The sequence below is a fragment of the Hetaerina americana genome, unplaced genomic scaffold (genome assembly GCF_022747635.1).
Source record: "Hetaerina americana unplaced genomic scaffold, ioHetAmer1.1.p SCAF_7, whole genome shotgun sequence".
In the NCBI taxonomy this organism is placed as follows: domain Eukaryota; kingdom Metazoa; phylum Arthropoda; class Insecta; order Odonata; family Calopterygidae; genus Hetaerina; species Hetaerina americana.
Window position 1 is genome coordinate 55,071,300 of NW_027287316.1, and position 17,541 is coordinate 55,088,840.

The 17,541-nt window shown below is 36.2% G+C and overlaps 1 protein-coding gene across 1 annotated transcript in view; it reads right to left on the minus strand.

Annotated features, from left to right (window-relative positions):
• Positions 1 to 17,541, minus strand: part of LOC139696843 (sodium-coupled monocarboxylate transporter 1-like) — a 31,876-nt gene that overhangs the window by 5,467 nt on the left and 8,868 nt on the right. The window contains exons 6-9 of the mRNA XM_071595724.1: positions 16,180 to 16,334; positions 15,239 to 15,379; positions 13,979 to 14,087; positions 13,133 to 13,242 (exon numbers count right to left, since the gene is read on the minus strand). Coding sequence (XP_071451825.1) covers positions 13,133 to 13,242; positions 13,979 to 14,087; positions 15,239 to 15,379; positions 16,180 to 16,334 — 515 coding nt within the window. The remainder of the gene's footprint in view (positions 1 to 13,132; positions 13,243 to 13,978; positions 14,088 to 15,238; positions 15,380 to 16,179; positions 16,335 to 17,541) is intronic.

Genomic DNA, 17,541 nt, shown 5'->3' on the forward strand with positions numbered 1-17,541 from the left:
CTGTTAATATTTCTGAATTCAGTTCATCAGCTATCATACGGACATTTATTTGAAGATCAGTAAGAACAAGGGACAACGCACGATTAGTGTTGTCGTCAACACAGGTGGTTGAAGGTTGTCCTAGCCTTCAATCATCTGTGCTGTCTTTTTGGCCATCTTAAAAAAGGTCTAATCTACTAGAAAACGGATGTTTTCTTCAGAGCATTACCACCGTAACAGCTGTCACCATTGCAGTAATTTCTTGATAACTATTACCAAACTTCACCAAAAAACTTGATGTTGATTCCTTGCTCCATGATGTCGTCAATTTCCAGTTTCAACAGACAGTAAAAACAAGGACAACAGAAACTAACATAACTGGCAGCTATGCACAGCTCGACAATCTGCCATGCCCAGACTTGTTGGGTCTCAGGCAACTAGCGCCGCAAGTGGACGGGGCTACAGCCCACGTCATAGCTGCCAGATTGCACCAGTTCATGCATTTATTGCACAGACTGCATGCAGTTTCACTGTAATATTCACGTTAGGGTTTCTACAAAAAAGTTTCTTTTTTGGTTCTGTGGAGCAATGGGGCTGGTTACAATTGGTCATATGGATACGATCTGGGAGGAACCACTGCAGAAAGATTTGGGGTGGGTTCAGTTCTTCTTTCGTAGCCATGGTTATAAAGTGTTAATTATTCAATATTAATGACTTATATATTGATATGGGAGTCTGGAAAACTCTGCTCCTCTTCTTTTTGGTTACATTAACAAGTACATAATCATTCCACCAATAACATTCTATTTCACAAGTGTCCTTCTATCTGTGTCTCATGACTTTTTAAGACAATTGTTATTGTGGAAAAACAACTAAACGAAAACATCAAAAGCAACCACCCATTGAGAAATTCTGAATTTGGCCAACATTTATGATTCCTGATAACTTTGCACAAAAGATTGTGGTAATCAATTTTTCATTCTGACGAAAATGGAAAGTAAATACTTAAAATGTGCCATGAGTTTTTTGTGGAATATATATTAGTATTTTAATCTATTGAATGGACCATTGTTAAAAACCCTCTTATGCATGTGCTATTCCCATTGTAATCAGGGTAAATGAAGATTCTTACTGGTATACCTCAAAGCAGCACTGAAAACACCTGCCATAAAGAACCCTGGAAGTCCCGGCACAGATCCAGCCATTTCCATTACATAGTTAGGAAGCAATTGCTCTGCTTCACCCACAACCGTAAAGATAAAAGGTAAGATATTTTCAATATTGACACTTATTTAATATGTGTAAATTTAATGCATGCAAAACTACACAAAGTATTAGCGTAATGATCTAATGGAAGAGAATTCGTATTTAATTTTCTTTTCAATGCATCCTGGTGCAGACTATGCTAGGCATAGGAATAATATTGGATATGGTGAGTTTTTTCTTCGAACTCAATAATATGTAACCACAATGAATAACTGAACAAAACACTTTTCCACTTAATTCAATTTTTTATTTATTTTACGACCGGGTTTCGATGTATTACATCATCATCAGGTGACCTGAAACCTGGTCATAAAATTAAAAAAAAATTTTATCAAGTTGGAAAGATCTTCGATCGGCTATTCATTATGTTTGACTTCCACCACATCACGCCTGAAGCTACTCAATTTATAACCACAATTTCTAGGAAATTCTATCCAGTGCCATGATTTAAGACTTTGAAGTAATTATATATAAGTTAAATTTGGCAAATTTAATTATTATGATTTGTTAAATATTTAAATATTTCTGGAATGACCATATCAGTGTGTATATGTGTAGTAATTTCTTTGGTGTTTAAAAATAGTTAACATACACTATACATAATCAAAGTCTTAAATAATGCCATCATTTAGTGTGCATGATTCATATTTTCTGTCAGAGAGGAGAAGGCATCGGTTTAAGGATGGTGTTGTTCACTCCTAGTTATTACACTAATGATATATTGTTATAAAATATGTAGCCAATAAGGATCATTCTAATGTCTAAACCTTACACATTTATTGAAAACTTAATATGTGCAGGGAGTTGAGATATGTACCTTGGCTGACATCCAATCACAGTCATAATGGGCAGCAAATATTTGCATTCCAATGTATACGCAGATGGTATTTATGATGACTATTCCTCCAAGGGAAATTGTAACCAGACTGAGGAAACAATATTTTTATCATTAGCAAAATCACAGTAACAATAGTAAACATTATTAAATTTAAGAAATTCTCAAATTACGCAAACTATTTATTTTCCAGAAAGCACTTTCCCCATCAAATGAAAGATGAGTGAATGAAACATTGATGAGTTTTCTGTTGTTTTCCTTAGATGTTTGTCAGATATTTATGTGAATTATTGAATTAATTCCAATGAAGCATAATGATTGAATTGATCATTATAATTAACGTTCAACATGCATGGATACAGAAATTACGTTAATTTAGTCAACCTGGTATCCATCCTTTTAATGCAATGATAGATGTTTTCAAGAGGAAGAGACTTGTGTTTAGGTTTTAAAATTTATTATGAAAAAGCTTTGGTCGTTTGCCTTGATTGAATTTAAAAAAAAAGACAAGGTTCATCAAGAAAGTAACTTAATTTTCAGCCTAGCTGGTAAAGGTGGAGAGGGCTAGAGCCACCATTTTTCTGTCTAAACATCCTTACACTCAGTATACATCCTACCGTCTTAATACTCAGACTGTGGTCTTTCTACTTTGCTCACTGCAAACTGTTAAAATGTGTGTTGCAATAGAAAATCCTGCAAGTTGTCAGCGAGGGTAGTCCAGCAATAAACGTAGATTTGGAAATAAAATAGGAACCTTAAGACGAGATAAAATGTTTCGTGGATGTCTCCATTTTTCGGGTTCCCGCCACGTTGGTTGTCATGGTTGACAACCAACGCGGCGGAGACATCCACGAATCCTGAACGCCACGGAAGACTACGATCCAACGAGATAAAATGTTATTATAAACATTTGAAAGGCACATTCTTTAACTATTTTTCTACGTAGTTTCTGTTCAAATTCAGGCACATATCATTATGATACCCAAACTTTTCAATTCTTTTTGTGAAGGAATCTGCTGCCTTACATTTTAGCCACTTTTTCACACCAGCTCGTAATCCTACATCTCTGTCAAAGCACTGTGTTGCATGCCACATCTAGCAAAAGTTCCTAAATAGTAAATCAAAGATGTTCACCCATTTTTTTGTTGATTTTCATCATCAGTTTATCTGTCACAAGGCTAGATCGACCCCTGCAGTCCTCTTCATGAATTTGAAGCGCCATTGCCTCACTCTGCCTTCACTTATTATTCCATCTCGTTACATTTCATAAAGTTCCCTATGAAGTTCCATTGGCTTGACATTCATTTCCAGTAAAAACCTGATCACAGATCGCACTCCACAGCTTGCTGGATTTTCAGTTGCTGGGTACATTTTAACAGTTTGCATTGAGCCAAGTAGAAGAACCACAGTCTACTCACTACCAAAGTAGTAAATGTACTGACCCAAGAGATGTTTAGACACTAAGATGATAGTGGCTCTACCCCTGCTACTGCCACGTCAGGCCCCAACCTAAGTTATTTTCTGGTCAGCCCTCCTTTTTTGGTGTTCTCTTAACCATGCATCCTTCCCATGTGATATACCTGTCTTTACTGTGACAAGGGGTTGATGGTAATACACCATTAAATTTCTATTTAACTCTAATTACTGCATCAAGTGAAGGGTGGATTTTATAAAATAGGAATGCTGTGGTTAGTGCCAATGCAAAGTAAAAACATGAAGATTTTTTGCTCCCCTGTCAAAATATAATACATATGTCCTTGTCTTAATTCCGTACTTATTGAGGCCCCAAAAACTTGGTAAGAGCTATTTTGAACCTTTGCACTTCTCGAAAGCTAGCTTTTGCTTTAAAATAGTATTTTTAAATCAATTATCAGGCATATGAAATAACCATTTTGAATTTCCATGCTTTAATCTTTAATTAAAGGTCAGTGAAATTTATAACGTAATGCATATTTCATTTGGGCAATTAGAAGTGATGCTCTACCTTACCTGGGATTTTCAGATTAATGGTAATATGAAGAAAGTAATCTTATTAAAATGTAATATTAATTGGGAATAATATTTTGCCCTTGGCAAATTCATCTTGAGTTCATTTATGAGGGATTGACTAGTATATTTGCCAGTATTTGATAGCATATATTGTATTTGCTAGAATTGGTGTTTTAGGGTCACTTTGCAGTAGGATTGGATATATTTGGACCCTGATGTTAATGGAAATTGACCACCTTTCAGGTGAGGTATGCCATTTGAATGTCCTGCTGGGGATTTGAACCCACAATTTTTGGTTTGGTAAACACTAATAATTTTTATATCTGTTAATCATAGAGTAGCATTGAATTTGTTAACAAATGATCAATACATGAAGAGGACAGATCATGGTGTTTATACAAATATAAACATGTTATATTATACTGACCTGGAATTTTCACTAAGGCAGTAATCATGGCTATTATCTGGAAATTCGCCAATTTTAGGGCGTTATTTCATTAGAAGAAAGTTTTTTAATTTTGCCGAATATTTTTTATGCTATATTAAGTGCATCTTTATGAACCAGGGAAAGGAAACGCAGAATAACATTAATATTTACACTTTTGTGTGTATGGTAGGCAAGCATTTGGCAGTTCAAGTAGAAAAGTTTAGGATATCTTTAAGTTAAATTTGTGGAACTGAGAACATACATGTAGAGAGAGGGAATATTTGGAGGGCTTTGGTGTCTATGTCTATGGTGTGCTTTTGGAATAGCCCTGCAAGTAAAATTATAGGATAGGTATAACATCCCCTTGAGGTCTTGTTGTGGAAATGCCTTGAGAGTAAATCTACCATGTCCTGTAAACATTATGCCATGTGAAAGGTGACGTTGAAATTTGTTATGAAAAAGGAGTTTCAGGATGAAACAATTTAGGATTATTTTCATGTGGGACAGATACTGGATCTTATATTTGTACTGTATCCCTGACTAACCCTGCAGGAAAGCCATTTTTACTAAATGCCATGGTGGTTCCTCTCCATTAATGCAGCAATATTAAGTCTGAATGACATTTTCATGTGTGCTGTATCCAATCTTAACCATGGATAAAATTTTCCATACCATACCATACAGTAATTAGCCTACATAACAATTACATACTTATCATAATAAGCCATACCCTGATTGCTCATCCCAAATTTATCCATGTAATTACGAAACATTAAAAAGCACAAAATGATTGTTAATTAAAAGGTAGTGTACAGTAGATTTAGAATGATATTTAACTATATAAGAATAATGAGCATTGGACCTTGACACCCTTGATATGAATTGAACCCTTGAATTCCATGCAGGAGTAGAAGGCAAGGAAGGGTGAAATCTGCTGGGACAAACTGGGCATATCATGCTTGAATAATTTTATAAATTAGTGTGTCATGTTGTTGCACAATGTTTACAGGAGTACCTGCATGGTTTCAGAATAGTGTGGTTTACCACCTTCACTAAGGTATAAGAGTGATAGGGTTTGGTCTTCCCTTATCCCTTCCACACTTACATCCGTGATTCTTTGAGGTTTGGCATGATGAGGCACTGCTGAATCAGCATTTGGTTCACAGAGAAATCATTAATGAAATTGACGCTCAGTCCAAAGGCGGTGCCCCAGAAAGTGTGCCGGGTTGTTGGGTCCAAGTCGAGACTGAAAGCAGTAATCACTCATTGGATTAGATACCTACAGTAAACAGCCCAAAGGTTTTATTGGGATGGCTGGAATAAAGTTTGGCTTGAAACTTGTCAAACAGCATGTATAATAATGAATTTATGTAATGAGAGTAAGATAGGAGATATACGAGGGTCATCCGGAAAGTAGTACCCGTTCGTGCCGCATGAAGTGCTGACGACGCGAGTAGCCGCTGGACGAGGTCAGATAGCTTCAGTGGCTTGTCTGCCTTCTCTGAGCCAAGTTGCGTGACGCTAGCATTGCCTGTGTTGTTTCTGTGATTGTTTACAATGTTTAAAAAAATTGAGAACGCCGCCAGTTGTGAAGTGAGGGCAGTGATTAAATTCCTCAATGCAAGAAACGTTCGCCCATGTGATATTCATCGCCAATTAAAGGAGGTGTATGGAGACAATGTAATGGACGAGTCGTCTGTTCGGCGGTGGTGTCGCAACTTCAACATGGGGAGGGGGAACACACACGACGATGAGCGTTCGGAGAGACCGTCTGTCATTACAGACCAACTGGTGAGCTCAGTTGACGAATTCGTGAGGAACGATCGGCGCGTCACAATTGATGACATCTGTGAGCATTTTCCCAATGTTTCTCGAACAATTGTTCATGAAATTGTTAAACACCATCTGCATTATGCAAAAATTTGTGCAAGATGGGTCCCTCGCGTATCTCAATGAGCTGGCGGCGAAGGACTATGCAGCAGGAATACAGAAACTTGTCACACGTTATGACAAATGCCTTAATTTGCTTGGAGATTATGTTGAGAAGTAGTTTAAAGTATCCTCTTTCAAATAAAATTTTTTATGTTTGTTAATATTTACTTTTGTGTCTTTATTTCACGAACGGGTACTACTTTCCGGATGACCCTCGTATATTGCAAATGTGGATGACTAATAGATTCCGTTAAACTCACAGAATTTTGCTGGGCTGGAAATTTAAGGGGAGACTTGTAGAATATTTCCGCATGCTTATGTAAGTTCTAATGTACACAAAATGGATGTTGCTTTGGGCATTGCTTGAGAATTTTATATTCATAGAATGAGAGTTCAATATTTCCGTAGGGCTATAAATGAGATGGTACATATCTTTCATGCTATAATAATTTTGCTGAAGATTCACTAGGAAAATATGAAATCATTGCCCGTTAGAATGCTTTTACTCTAGCGCCAGAGGTAACATTGTGTATAATTTCCATGCTGTTCCATATTCATAATAAAATTGACTCTTTCAACTTTCTGCTTTTCTTACTTTGGTGTTATCATACGAGGGTCATCCGGAAAGTAGTACCCGTTCGTGAAATAAAGACACAAAAGTAAATATTAACAAACATAAAAAATTTTATTTGAAAGAGGATACTTTAAACTACTTCTCAACATAATCTCCAAGCAAATTAAGGCATTTGTCATAACGTGTGACAAGTTTCTGTATTCCTGCTGCATAGTCCTTCGCCGCCAGCTCATTGAGATACGCGAGGGACCCATCTTGCACAAATTTTTGCATAATGCAGATGGTGTTTAACAATTTCATGAACAATTGTTCGAGAAACATTGGGAAAATGCTCACAGATGTCATCAATTGTGACGCGCCGATCGTTCCTCACGAATTCGTCAACTGAGCTCACCAGTTGGTCTGTAATGACAGACGGTCTCCCCGAACGCTCATCGTCGTGTGTGTTCCCCCTCCCCATGTTGAAGTTGCGACACCACCGCCGAACAGACGACTCGTCCATTACATTGTCTCCATACACCTCCTTTAATTGGCGATGAATATCACATGGGCGAACGTTTCTTGCATTGAGGAATTTAATCACTGCCCTCACCTCACAACTGGCGGCGTTCTCAATTTTTTTAAACATTGTAAACAATCACAGAAACAACACAGGCAATGCTAGCGTCACGCAACTTGGCTCAGAGAAGGCAGACAAGCCACTGAAGCTATCTGACCTCGTCCAGCGGCTACTCGCGTCGTCAGCACTTCATGCGGCACGAACGGGTACTACTTTCCGGATGACCCTCGTATATGATGAAATATAAGGAAAATTGAAGACTGGTTATCTTCCAGTCTGGAAAGCACACATTTTTGATGAAAAGTGGACCATTACACGTAAAAAACTTACATGAAGAACTCTGTCCTGTTGGTTTCTGCATTCCTTTGCCAAACTGTTTCAAAGCCTCCAAAAGTGATGGTGCCAAAGGCAACAACTGACATTAACGATCCGAAAATCAGGACAATTTGGAGGGCATCCGTCCAAACAACAGCTTTCATCCCACCCTAAAAGGAGTTGGAGGATGCATGAATAATTGTGACCATGAATAATTTTTCATGAAACAAATAATACTTCAATGATCATTTTTGTCAAATTTATTCTAAGTAAATATGGTTAGTCATTATTTTTTAGCATTAGAGTGAAACAATTTCAGAGTGAAAAAATCATTCGCCTAGACCAGGATTCCTCGATGTCCAGCTAGTTAAGTGCTTTATCAAGTTAAGCTACCAAGGTATCCTCTTAAACTAAGTCAATGGCCGGATATTGAGGGATCCGGGTTCAAATCCAGGTTAAGGTGAATGATTTTTACAATCAGAAATTATTGCATTGCATTGCACATTTAGGGGATGATTCCGTTAAAAGCTACTGTTGCAGCATCTCCCACAGTTTCTTAGACTATTCTTGCGGACTAGGCTTGGCTATGTTTCATCAAAGTTTCAGTAACTTTAAAAAATTGGAATACCAAAATTATGTACAGACACTTATTAAAATGCCTATTGAATATCCCATGAAAACTCAAGGAATTATCAATTTCCTGTTGTATGACCCAATAGTCTTGCTATAAGGTAGACATGTTGATGGGGAAGGATTGTGAAATGGGGAAACTTGACGGAAAGATAAGGATTAAAAAGGGAGATGGTAACTCATGAGTCTCAACTTTCTCTGCGGTGGAGACTTCAGGACATGCATTCTCTAGCATATAAAGGGACAATTAGATATAGATGGTACTTTTGCTTATATCTGAGTGGGGTGAGATCACTTATGACAAACCAGGGAAATGGATGGTAAGGGTAGATTGAGAGGTACTTGCCAGGCAAATTGAAAGAGGGTGTTTACTGCACACACACAGACATACACACACACTGTCACACATACATATGTGTGTGTGTATGTAAGTATGTATGTATATGTGTGTGTGTTTTAATGGATTCTGGAGCAGGGAAAATCACAGAATAGTATTTTAAAATGTGATTCATTTAATTGTTCCAAATTTTCTTCAACTTTGATCAGGCCATGTACATGAGTAATGAATTTATAGGATACATCAACTATAGCTGGAGTTCCCAATTACTTACCAAGGTAGAGTAAAATATGCAGACAAGACTGACAATGCGGGTGACCAAGTGGATGTTGACTCCAGAAACTGTGAGAAAATGGTGGAAATTCAATTGATATAGATTGAAAATTAACAAGATGGCATGAGTTTAAATTTAAAATTTTGACAAAACATGTTCAAAAACAGCAATTAGAAATTTAAATTCAATAATTCCCTTTGGAGGAAATTAATTGGACGGAGAAAATCTCTTGTGTCAGTTTTCCTTACTGAAGTTAAAAAGTTTTGAATGCTGTATGGTAATTCTAAAATTGAATGATTTATCATGTGGTGTTATGTGTGCATATTGTTCCCCAAGTGATAAGGTTACAAACTTCAATGACTTTAATCTTTCCATGCACAAATTATTCATAGTAATTACTTCTAAAAATTCCAATTCTCTCTTTTTCTAGTAATTTAATTTTGATTTACTAAAGACTACACCTGCAACATTGGACTTTTTTAATCTGCCTGCATCTTTTGATTTGAAATGGATGAAGGATAAACCCACTAGATTATTCCCTCACGCTTGAATACTTTCCAACTTAATCATTTTTGATATGGCTGTAAAATGATTTTTTTGTTAAATTATATACTCTGATTGGTCTGACCACTTCTCCTTAAATGTTAAGTTTAAGTGTAAAATCCTCGATTTTGAGTCTTCCTAAACCAAAGTATGGGGTCTGTCGGAAAATTAGCTTATCTTGAATTTTCCCACCTAAAGGAGTGATGCTAGGGTAGGGCCAGGAGGGTAGCGCCACTGTGCACAGTAGAAGAAGACATTGCTTAATGTGAATGCTCAGTTTTTGTCTCCTCCTTGAAGAGAGCCTGTCACTGCCTGCTGGCCATCGAGTGAGTTGCTGTCATGTATAAATTCATTGCTTTTCAATTTCTCTCTAGATGCTTGAACAAGTTGAGCAAAGATACTGTACTTCTCCCTATCCAGATGTTTTTCATGAAATGTCGAATTCCGGTCGTTCACTAACCTCCCTTCTACCCAGACATAACTCCTTGCAATTCTGGTTGTTTCCCATATTGAAGTGAGATACAGTATGCCAAAGAGGATGACAGAGATGAGCACCATTCCAAAAGAAGGAGTGTTTTCAGTAGTGGAATGATCAGTGGTCTATGAGTGTGGAGGCACATGGGACCTACTTTGAAGGGGATTATGAACCCAGTTCCATCATGTTGAGTAATGTATTTTTCCTGGACAAAGGTCAGAAAACTGTCAGACCATTCTCTTGTTAAATAGGGTGGTGAACTCTCAGGGAAGTAACAGGATATTTTATAATGATAGTGGAAGAAACAGGAGGGGATTTGTTCAGCTCAAAATCCTTCCACAGCACCTCAATTATTAACCTGAAATGAACGCCATGTTTTTGGGGAAGAAGAAAATTTTTATCAGTCTTATAATAAATGAAATACACTCTGAGAAAACCCATCCTGGTAATATTTTCATTGAGAGTTCTGAGGAGGTTTAGTAGGCTGATTTAATAACATGGATAAAATATGATGATTGTAATCTTACAATAATGCATTGTAATAGCAAGTATTCCCATAAATACTGTATTTGTATGAATATAAGCTAATGTACTTTGTTGCATTTTGTCCTGAAAAAATAACCCATTAGCCTTCATTTGAACCTAAGAAAAAATTCTTTTACTTTATTGTCTCTGCATTGCATCATAAAGAATAAAGGTTCGCATTATTTTTTATTTAATCACAGTATTCAACCTGATGGTTGCTTTGATAGCCGAGGGTAGAGCTTACCTAATTTAGTATTAAACTAGAATGCCTTACAGAGGGCATGAAATTCACACCTCCAGGTAATGGTCCTGTTCCTCCTCCTGAGCCACATAATGATTTCCAGGTAAATTTTGTGCCCAAAAAATTACAGTTTGTGTGAAGCTGAGGTTATCTATTAGCATCCTTAGTAAACAAACCTGAACTCTTGAGTCAGTAACACAGATCTCTACTCTTTGGATTACCATATCCCCCTGAATGCACATCAAATCACACAGCCTAGGAAAAGTTGAGGAAGTCTTGAAACATCCATGAGAATCAAACCCAAGCTCTGAAGTCAGTAGCCCAACACTGAACCCATTGCACTTCCAAATCCCTATGTTACACTTGTACATGGCAAAATATTATTGCTTTACAAAACTATTAGAAGGTTCGAATGGATTACATTGAATTCAGTGCTGTTGACATGGAACTGAGAAAGGAAAGATTTTACTTTTAGCCCTAAATAATATTCTGACCTCTAGAAAAGGGTTGGTGACTGTAAAGGCATTATATAAATGTTTCAGTACCACTGCAATACCCATGTTGGGGTTTCTACAAAATATTTTCTTCTTAAATAACCTAATAATTGATTTTATGATCTTCTTTGGTAAAAGGAGTCAAACCTTAGAGTCAGGACCAAAGAAGATTCTTTTTCGGTTCTGTGGAGCAATGCTGCTGGTTACTATTGGTCATTTGAATAGGGTGAAAGGTCTGGCAGGAATCACTACAGGAAATATTTGGGGTGGGTTCAGTTCTTCTTTCATAACAATGGTTGTAAAATTGCTAATGATTCAATATTTATGACTTATATATTAACATAGGAGTCTGGAAAACTCTGCTTCTCTTCTTTCGGTTACATTAACCCCTCAAGCCAGTATAGGTAATGCTTGGGCCCCATTCACAGTATTTAATTTTTCTGAAGTCTCTCTCTGTTGTAGCATTGTTGAAAATAATTTATATCTTTCTAAATATTTATTCTAAAATTTGAAAAAATATACCTAATGTTAAATTGCTTGTTCTATTTAGGAAATATTTTACTAACGTTATATTTTATTTTCACTTCTTTATTTGCCTTAAAGTTTCAAAAATCCATTCTAAAAGTTCTGTATGGTGTGATATATTTTGAAACCATCCTCTAAATATAGACCTGCAGTTGCAGTTGGGGCACCAATTCACTGTATTCCTCCTTATGCGGAGCACACCTGACATATGCTTTGAGTCCTGGGCTTCTTCCTGGTTGGTTGTATCTTTTCAGTGATGTGCCTCTTGACCAAGCTCTCTCCTTTGAACTTGCACTATCATATCCAATACTCATTTCTCTTTCTCCATCCAGGTGTTTAACTTAATTCTGTATATTATCTTCAATCAAAAAAAGCTTATCCCTCTTGGAATCCATTACGGGGGTTGTATACAAGGCTTTTTTACTTCGCTTTCCCAAGAAAGAAATCTATCAATTGAGACTATAGATGGTGGGTGAGGCCTTTTGCCCTCGTAACTGTTATGACAAAATAAAAAGAAAGAATGGTCCCAGATAAATTAGTTATGGAGATCATATCAAACAATAAAAATGAACGGAATCTGAGGACAAAGCGTAAATGCAAAGAACTTGTTTTCTCATAACAACGGACTTGATAGATTTATCTTTCTTTTAGAGTGCCTTTTCATGTAGCCAAAACAGAAAAATTACGATGAATCATGATCTAAGAGACCAAGGGCCATAGCTGTTAAAAAAATTTGATGGGGCCGCAGAAAAAAAGTCAAAACCGAGGGAGCGAAGCAGGGCATACGGTGTATGACGATCCGCGAATAAGGCCTGCCGACTGGGATGTATCACGTACTGAGAACCACGCTGAGGGATTAACAAGTACACAATCCTTCCACCAATAACATTCTAATTCACGAGTGTACCTCTATATGTCTCTCATGACTTTTTAAGACAATTCCTATAATTGAAAAACCAATAGAGATAACCCATAGAGAAAATGTGAACTTGGCCAAAATTTATGATTCCTGATATTTTTGCACAAATGATTGTGGTAACTGGTGCATCTTTATGATGAAAATGGTACGTAAATGCTTAAAATGTGCTATTATTTTTGTTGCATTTATATATTAATATTTTAATCTATTATATTGACCACTGTTCAAAACATTTCTATGAATGTGCCATTCTTATTGTAATTCAGGGTAAATGAAGATTCTTGCTGATATACCTCAAAGCAGCACTGAAAACACCTGCCATGAAGAACCCTGGAAGTCCTGGCACCGATCCAGCCATTTCCATCACATAGTTTGGAAACAATTGCTCTGCTTCTCTGACAACCTTAAAGACAAAGGGTAAGATATTTTCAATGTTGACACTTATTTCATATGTGTGAATTTAATGCATGCAAAACTCAGCAAAATATTAGTTTGATGAAGCATTGTAAGAGAATTCATATTTAATTTTCTTTTCAATACATCCTGGTTCAGACAATGCTAGGCACAGGAATGATATTGGATATGGTGAGTTTTTCCTTCAAACTCAATAATATATAACCACAATTTCTAGGAAATTCTATCCAGTGCCATGATTAAGACTTCGAAGTAATTATATATGGGTTAAATTTGGAAAATTTAATTATTATGATTTGTTATATATTTAAATATTTCTGGAATGAACATATCAGTGAGTATATGTTTAGTAATTTCTTTGGCCTCGATAGCTTAACTGGCTAAAGCACTTGACCGGATATTGAGGGATCTGGGTTCGAATCCCAGTCAAGGCGAATGATTTTTACAGTCTGAAATTATTGCATTGAAATTTCTTCAGTGTTTAAAAGTAATGATGATACGCTATACATAAACAAATTCTGAAATAATGCCATCATTTAGTGTGTATGATTCATATGCTCTGTCAGAGAGAAGAAGGCATCGTTTTAAGGATGGTGTTGTTCACTCCTAGTTATTACACTAATGATATATTGTTATAAAATATGTAGCCAATAAGGATCATTCTAATGTCTAAACCTTACACATTTATTGAAAACTTAATATGTGCAGGGAGTTGAGATATGTACCTTGGCTGACATCCAATCACAGTCATAATGGGCAGCAAATATTTGCATTCCAATGTATACGCAGATGGTATTTATGATGACTATTCCTCCAAGGGAAATTGTAACCAGACTGAGGAAACAATATTTTTATCATTAGCAAAGATCATCAGTAGTGATAGTAAACATAATTAAATTTAAGAAATTCTCAAAGTAGGCAATTTTTTATTTTCCAGGAAGCACTTTCCCCATCAAATGAAAGATGAATGAATGATGAGTTTGATGAGTTTTCTGTTGCTTTCCTTAGATGTTTGTCAGATATTTATGTGAATTATTGAATTAATTCCAATGAAGCCTAATGATTGAATTGATCATTATAATTATCATTCAACATGCATGGATACAGACATTGTGTCAATTTAGTCAGCCTGGTATCCATCCTTTGAATGCTACTGGCAGAAGTTTTCAATAGGAAGAGGCTTGTGTTTATGTTTTAATAATTTATTATGGGAAGGCTTTGGTCATTTGTCTCAATTGAATTTTTAAAAATACATCCTGAAACTCCTTTAATGTGAAATAAGTTTCAGGATGATTTTCTTGTGGGGCAGGTGCTGGATATTATATGAGGGTAGTCTGAAAAGTTGCTAACCTAACAAAGATGCAAGATATTTTTTCTGAAATGTTTTGAGGTCAGAAACTTTTCAGACCACCCTCGTATTTATACTGTATCCCTGGCTAACCCTGAAGGAGAGCCATTTTTACTGAATCTCACTGTGGTTCATCTCCATTACTGGACAAGGTGATGTGTGAATGATGTTGTCATGTTTGCTGTATCCAATCCTATTCATGGCCATAATTTTCTGTACTATACCATACAATACTAACCATGCATAACCATACCATACAAATCATACTAAGCCATACTCTGTTTGTTTGCCCCAAATTTATCCATGTAATTACTAATCATTGGAAAACACAAAATGAGAGTTCATTACAAGGTATTGTGCAGTAGAGCTAGAATGATCATTTTCTGTATAAGAATTATGAGCATTGTACCAGGAGAAGAAGGCAAGGGGGGGTTAAAACCTCCTGAGACAAACCAGGCATTTCATGCTTGAATAATTTTGTAAATAAGATTGTCATACTTGTAACACAATGCTTATAGGAGTACTTTTATGGTTTATTAAGAGTGTGATTGACTACCTTACAGTTAGTTCAAAGAGTGATAGTATTTGGTTCTCTCTTGTTAGCTTTGTCTTCTCCCTTGTTCCTTCTAACACTTACATCCGTGATTCTTTGAGGGTCTGCATGATGAGGCACCGCTGAATGAGCACTTGGTTGACAGAGAAATCATTAATATAGTTGATGCTCAGTCCAAAAGCTGTACCCCAGAAAGTGTGCCGGGTTGTTGGGTCCAAGTCAAGGCTGAAAGCAGTAATGACTCATTAGATTAGATACCTACAGTATAGAGCCTAAAGGTTAATAAAAGTTGGCTGTAATAAAGTTTGGCCTGAACCAGCCCAATTACATATGCAATAATGAATTTACAGAATGGGAGTACAGGAGTAAATGTATATTGCAAATGTGGATGACTATATTATACAGAAATATTGACAGAATTTTGCTCTGCTGGAAAACTAAGATAAGACCCAAAGAATATATGTGCATTCTCTTGTGAATTCTAATATACAATAAATGGATGTTCATCGGGGCAATCCTTAAGAATTTTACATTCAGGTCATCCATGGATAGAGAGCTCAATATTTTCGTTTTGTATTAAATAGATGGTACATATCTTAATAAAATCATAATTTTGATGCAAGTTCGTTCCAGGGAAATATATACTCATTGAAAATAAGAATGCTTTTAGTCTATTGTCAGAGATTATATTTTCTTCAATTGCCATGCAGGTGCATAGTCATAAAAAAATGAAACTCTTTCAACTATTTGCTCTTCTTACTAAAATTTGTTGTCTCAGGCATAACTTTATGGAATTTGCATTGCATATTGAAATGAAATGAAATAATTGAATTTGTCATTCCACACACAAAAGTGTGTGGAATTACAAAGTCAATTATTTCATTTAATTTCAAAATGCTTTTCTTATTTTGGTGATCGATCACATATGGTGAAATATAAGGGAAAGTGAAGACTTGTTATCTTCTAGTCTGAAATGGATACATTTTTGATGAGAAGAGGACCATTTCTATTTTGATTCAACTTACTTGAAGAACTCTATCCTGTTGGTTTCTGCATTCCTTTGCCAAACTCTTTCAAAGCCTCCAAAAGTGATGGTGCCAAACACAACAACTGAAATCAATGATCCAAACATCAGGACAATTTGGAGGGCATCTGTCCAAACAACAGCTTTCACACCACCCTAAAATGGAGTAGGAGGATACATGAATAATTTTGCCTACAATAGTTTTTCATGAAACAAATTATACTTAAATGGTTATAATGATCAAATTTATTCTAAGTAAATGTCCATACTAAAAAGACTTTGTACTTTTCCGCAGATTTTTATTATGAGGTACAACGTGTTTCACCGACTTGCGGCATCATCAGGAACAAATTTACTCAACAAACAGTGCTAGAATATTCTTAACAAACAGTGCAAGAATATTCTTGCACTGTTTGTTAAGTAAATTTGTACCTGATGATTCCACAAGTTGATGAAACCCATGAAATACTTCCACGAAGCGAAGCCTGAAACAGTAGAATACTAAGTAAATGTGGTTAGTCACTATTTTTTTGCATTACAGTGAAACAATTGCAGAGAGTAAAACACATTAGCATTATTAACCAGGATTCATACCCAGATCCCTCAATGTCTAACTAGTTAACTGCTTTAGCCAGTTAAGCTACCAAGGTATCTTCTTAAACTAAGTCAATGGCCGGATATTGAGGGACCCGGGTTTGAATCCAGGTCAAGGTGAATGATGTTTACACTCAGAAATTATTGCATTGCATTTCACATTTAACGGATGACTCCATTAAAAGATACTGTCGTGGCATCTCCCACAGTTTCTTGGACTATTCTTGTGGACTAGGCTTGGCTATGTTTCATCAAAGTTCCAGTTACTTTACAAAAATAGGAATACCATAATTATGCACTGGCACTCATTAAAATGCTTATTGCATATCCCATGAAAACTCAAGGAATTATCAATTTTTGGTAGTAATACCCAATAGTCTTGCTATTAGGTAGACATGTTGTGGATGGGAAATGATTGTGAAGCGGGGAGAAGTGAGGGAAAGATAAGGATTAAAAAGGGAAATGGTAACTCGTGAGTTTAAATTTTCTCTGTGAAGAAGACTACAGGACATGGATTCTGTAGCACATGAAGGGAAAACTAGATGTAGGTGGTACTTTTGCTTATATCTGAGTGGAGTGAGATCAGTCGTGACAAACCAGGGAAATGGATAATAAGGGTAGATTGAGAGGGGCAAAAGTTATTTGAACAAAGGTGAAAGGAAATAGAAATAAATAACAAATTCAAATACATAATGATCAAACATTTAATATAATAGGGGTGCCTACTTTGGAAAATCAGGGCATGGGGAAAAATTCAAGAATTTCTCTC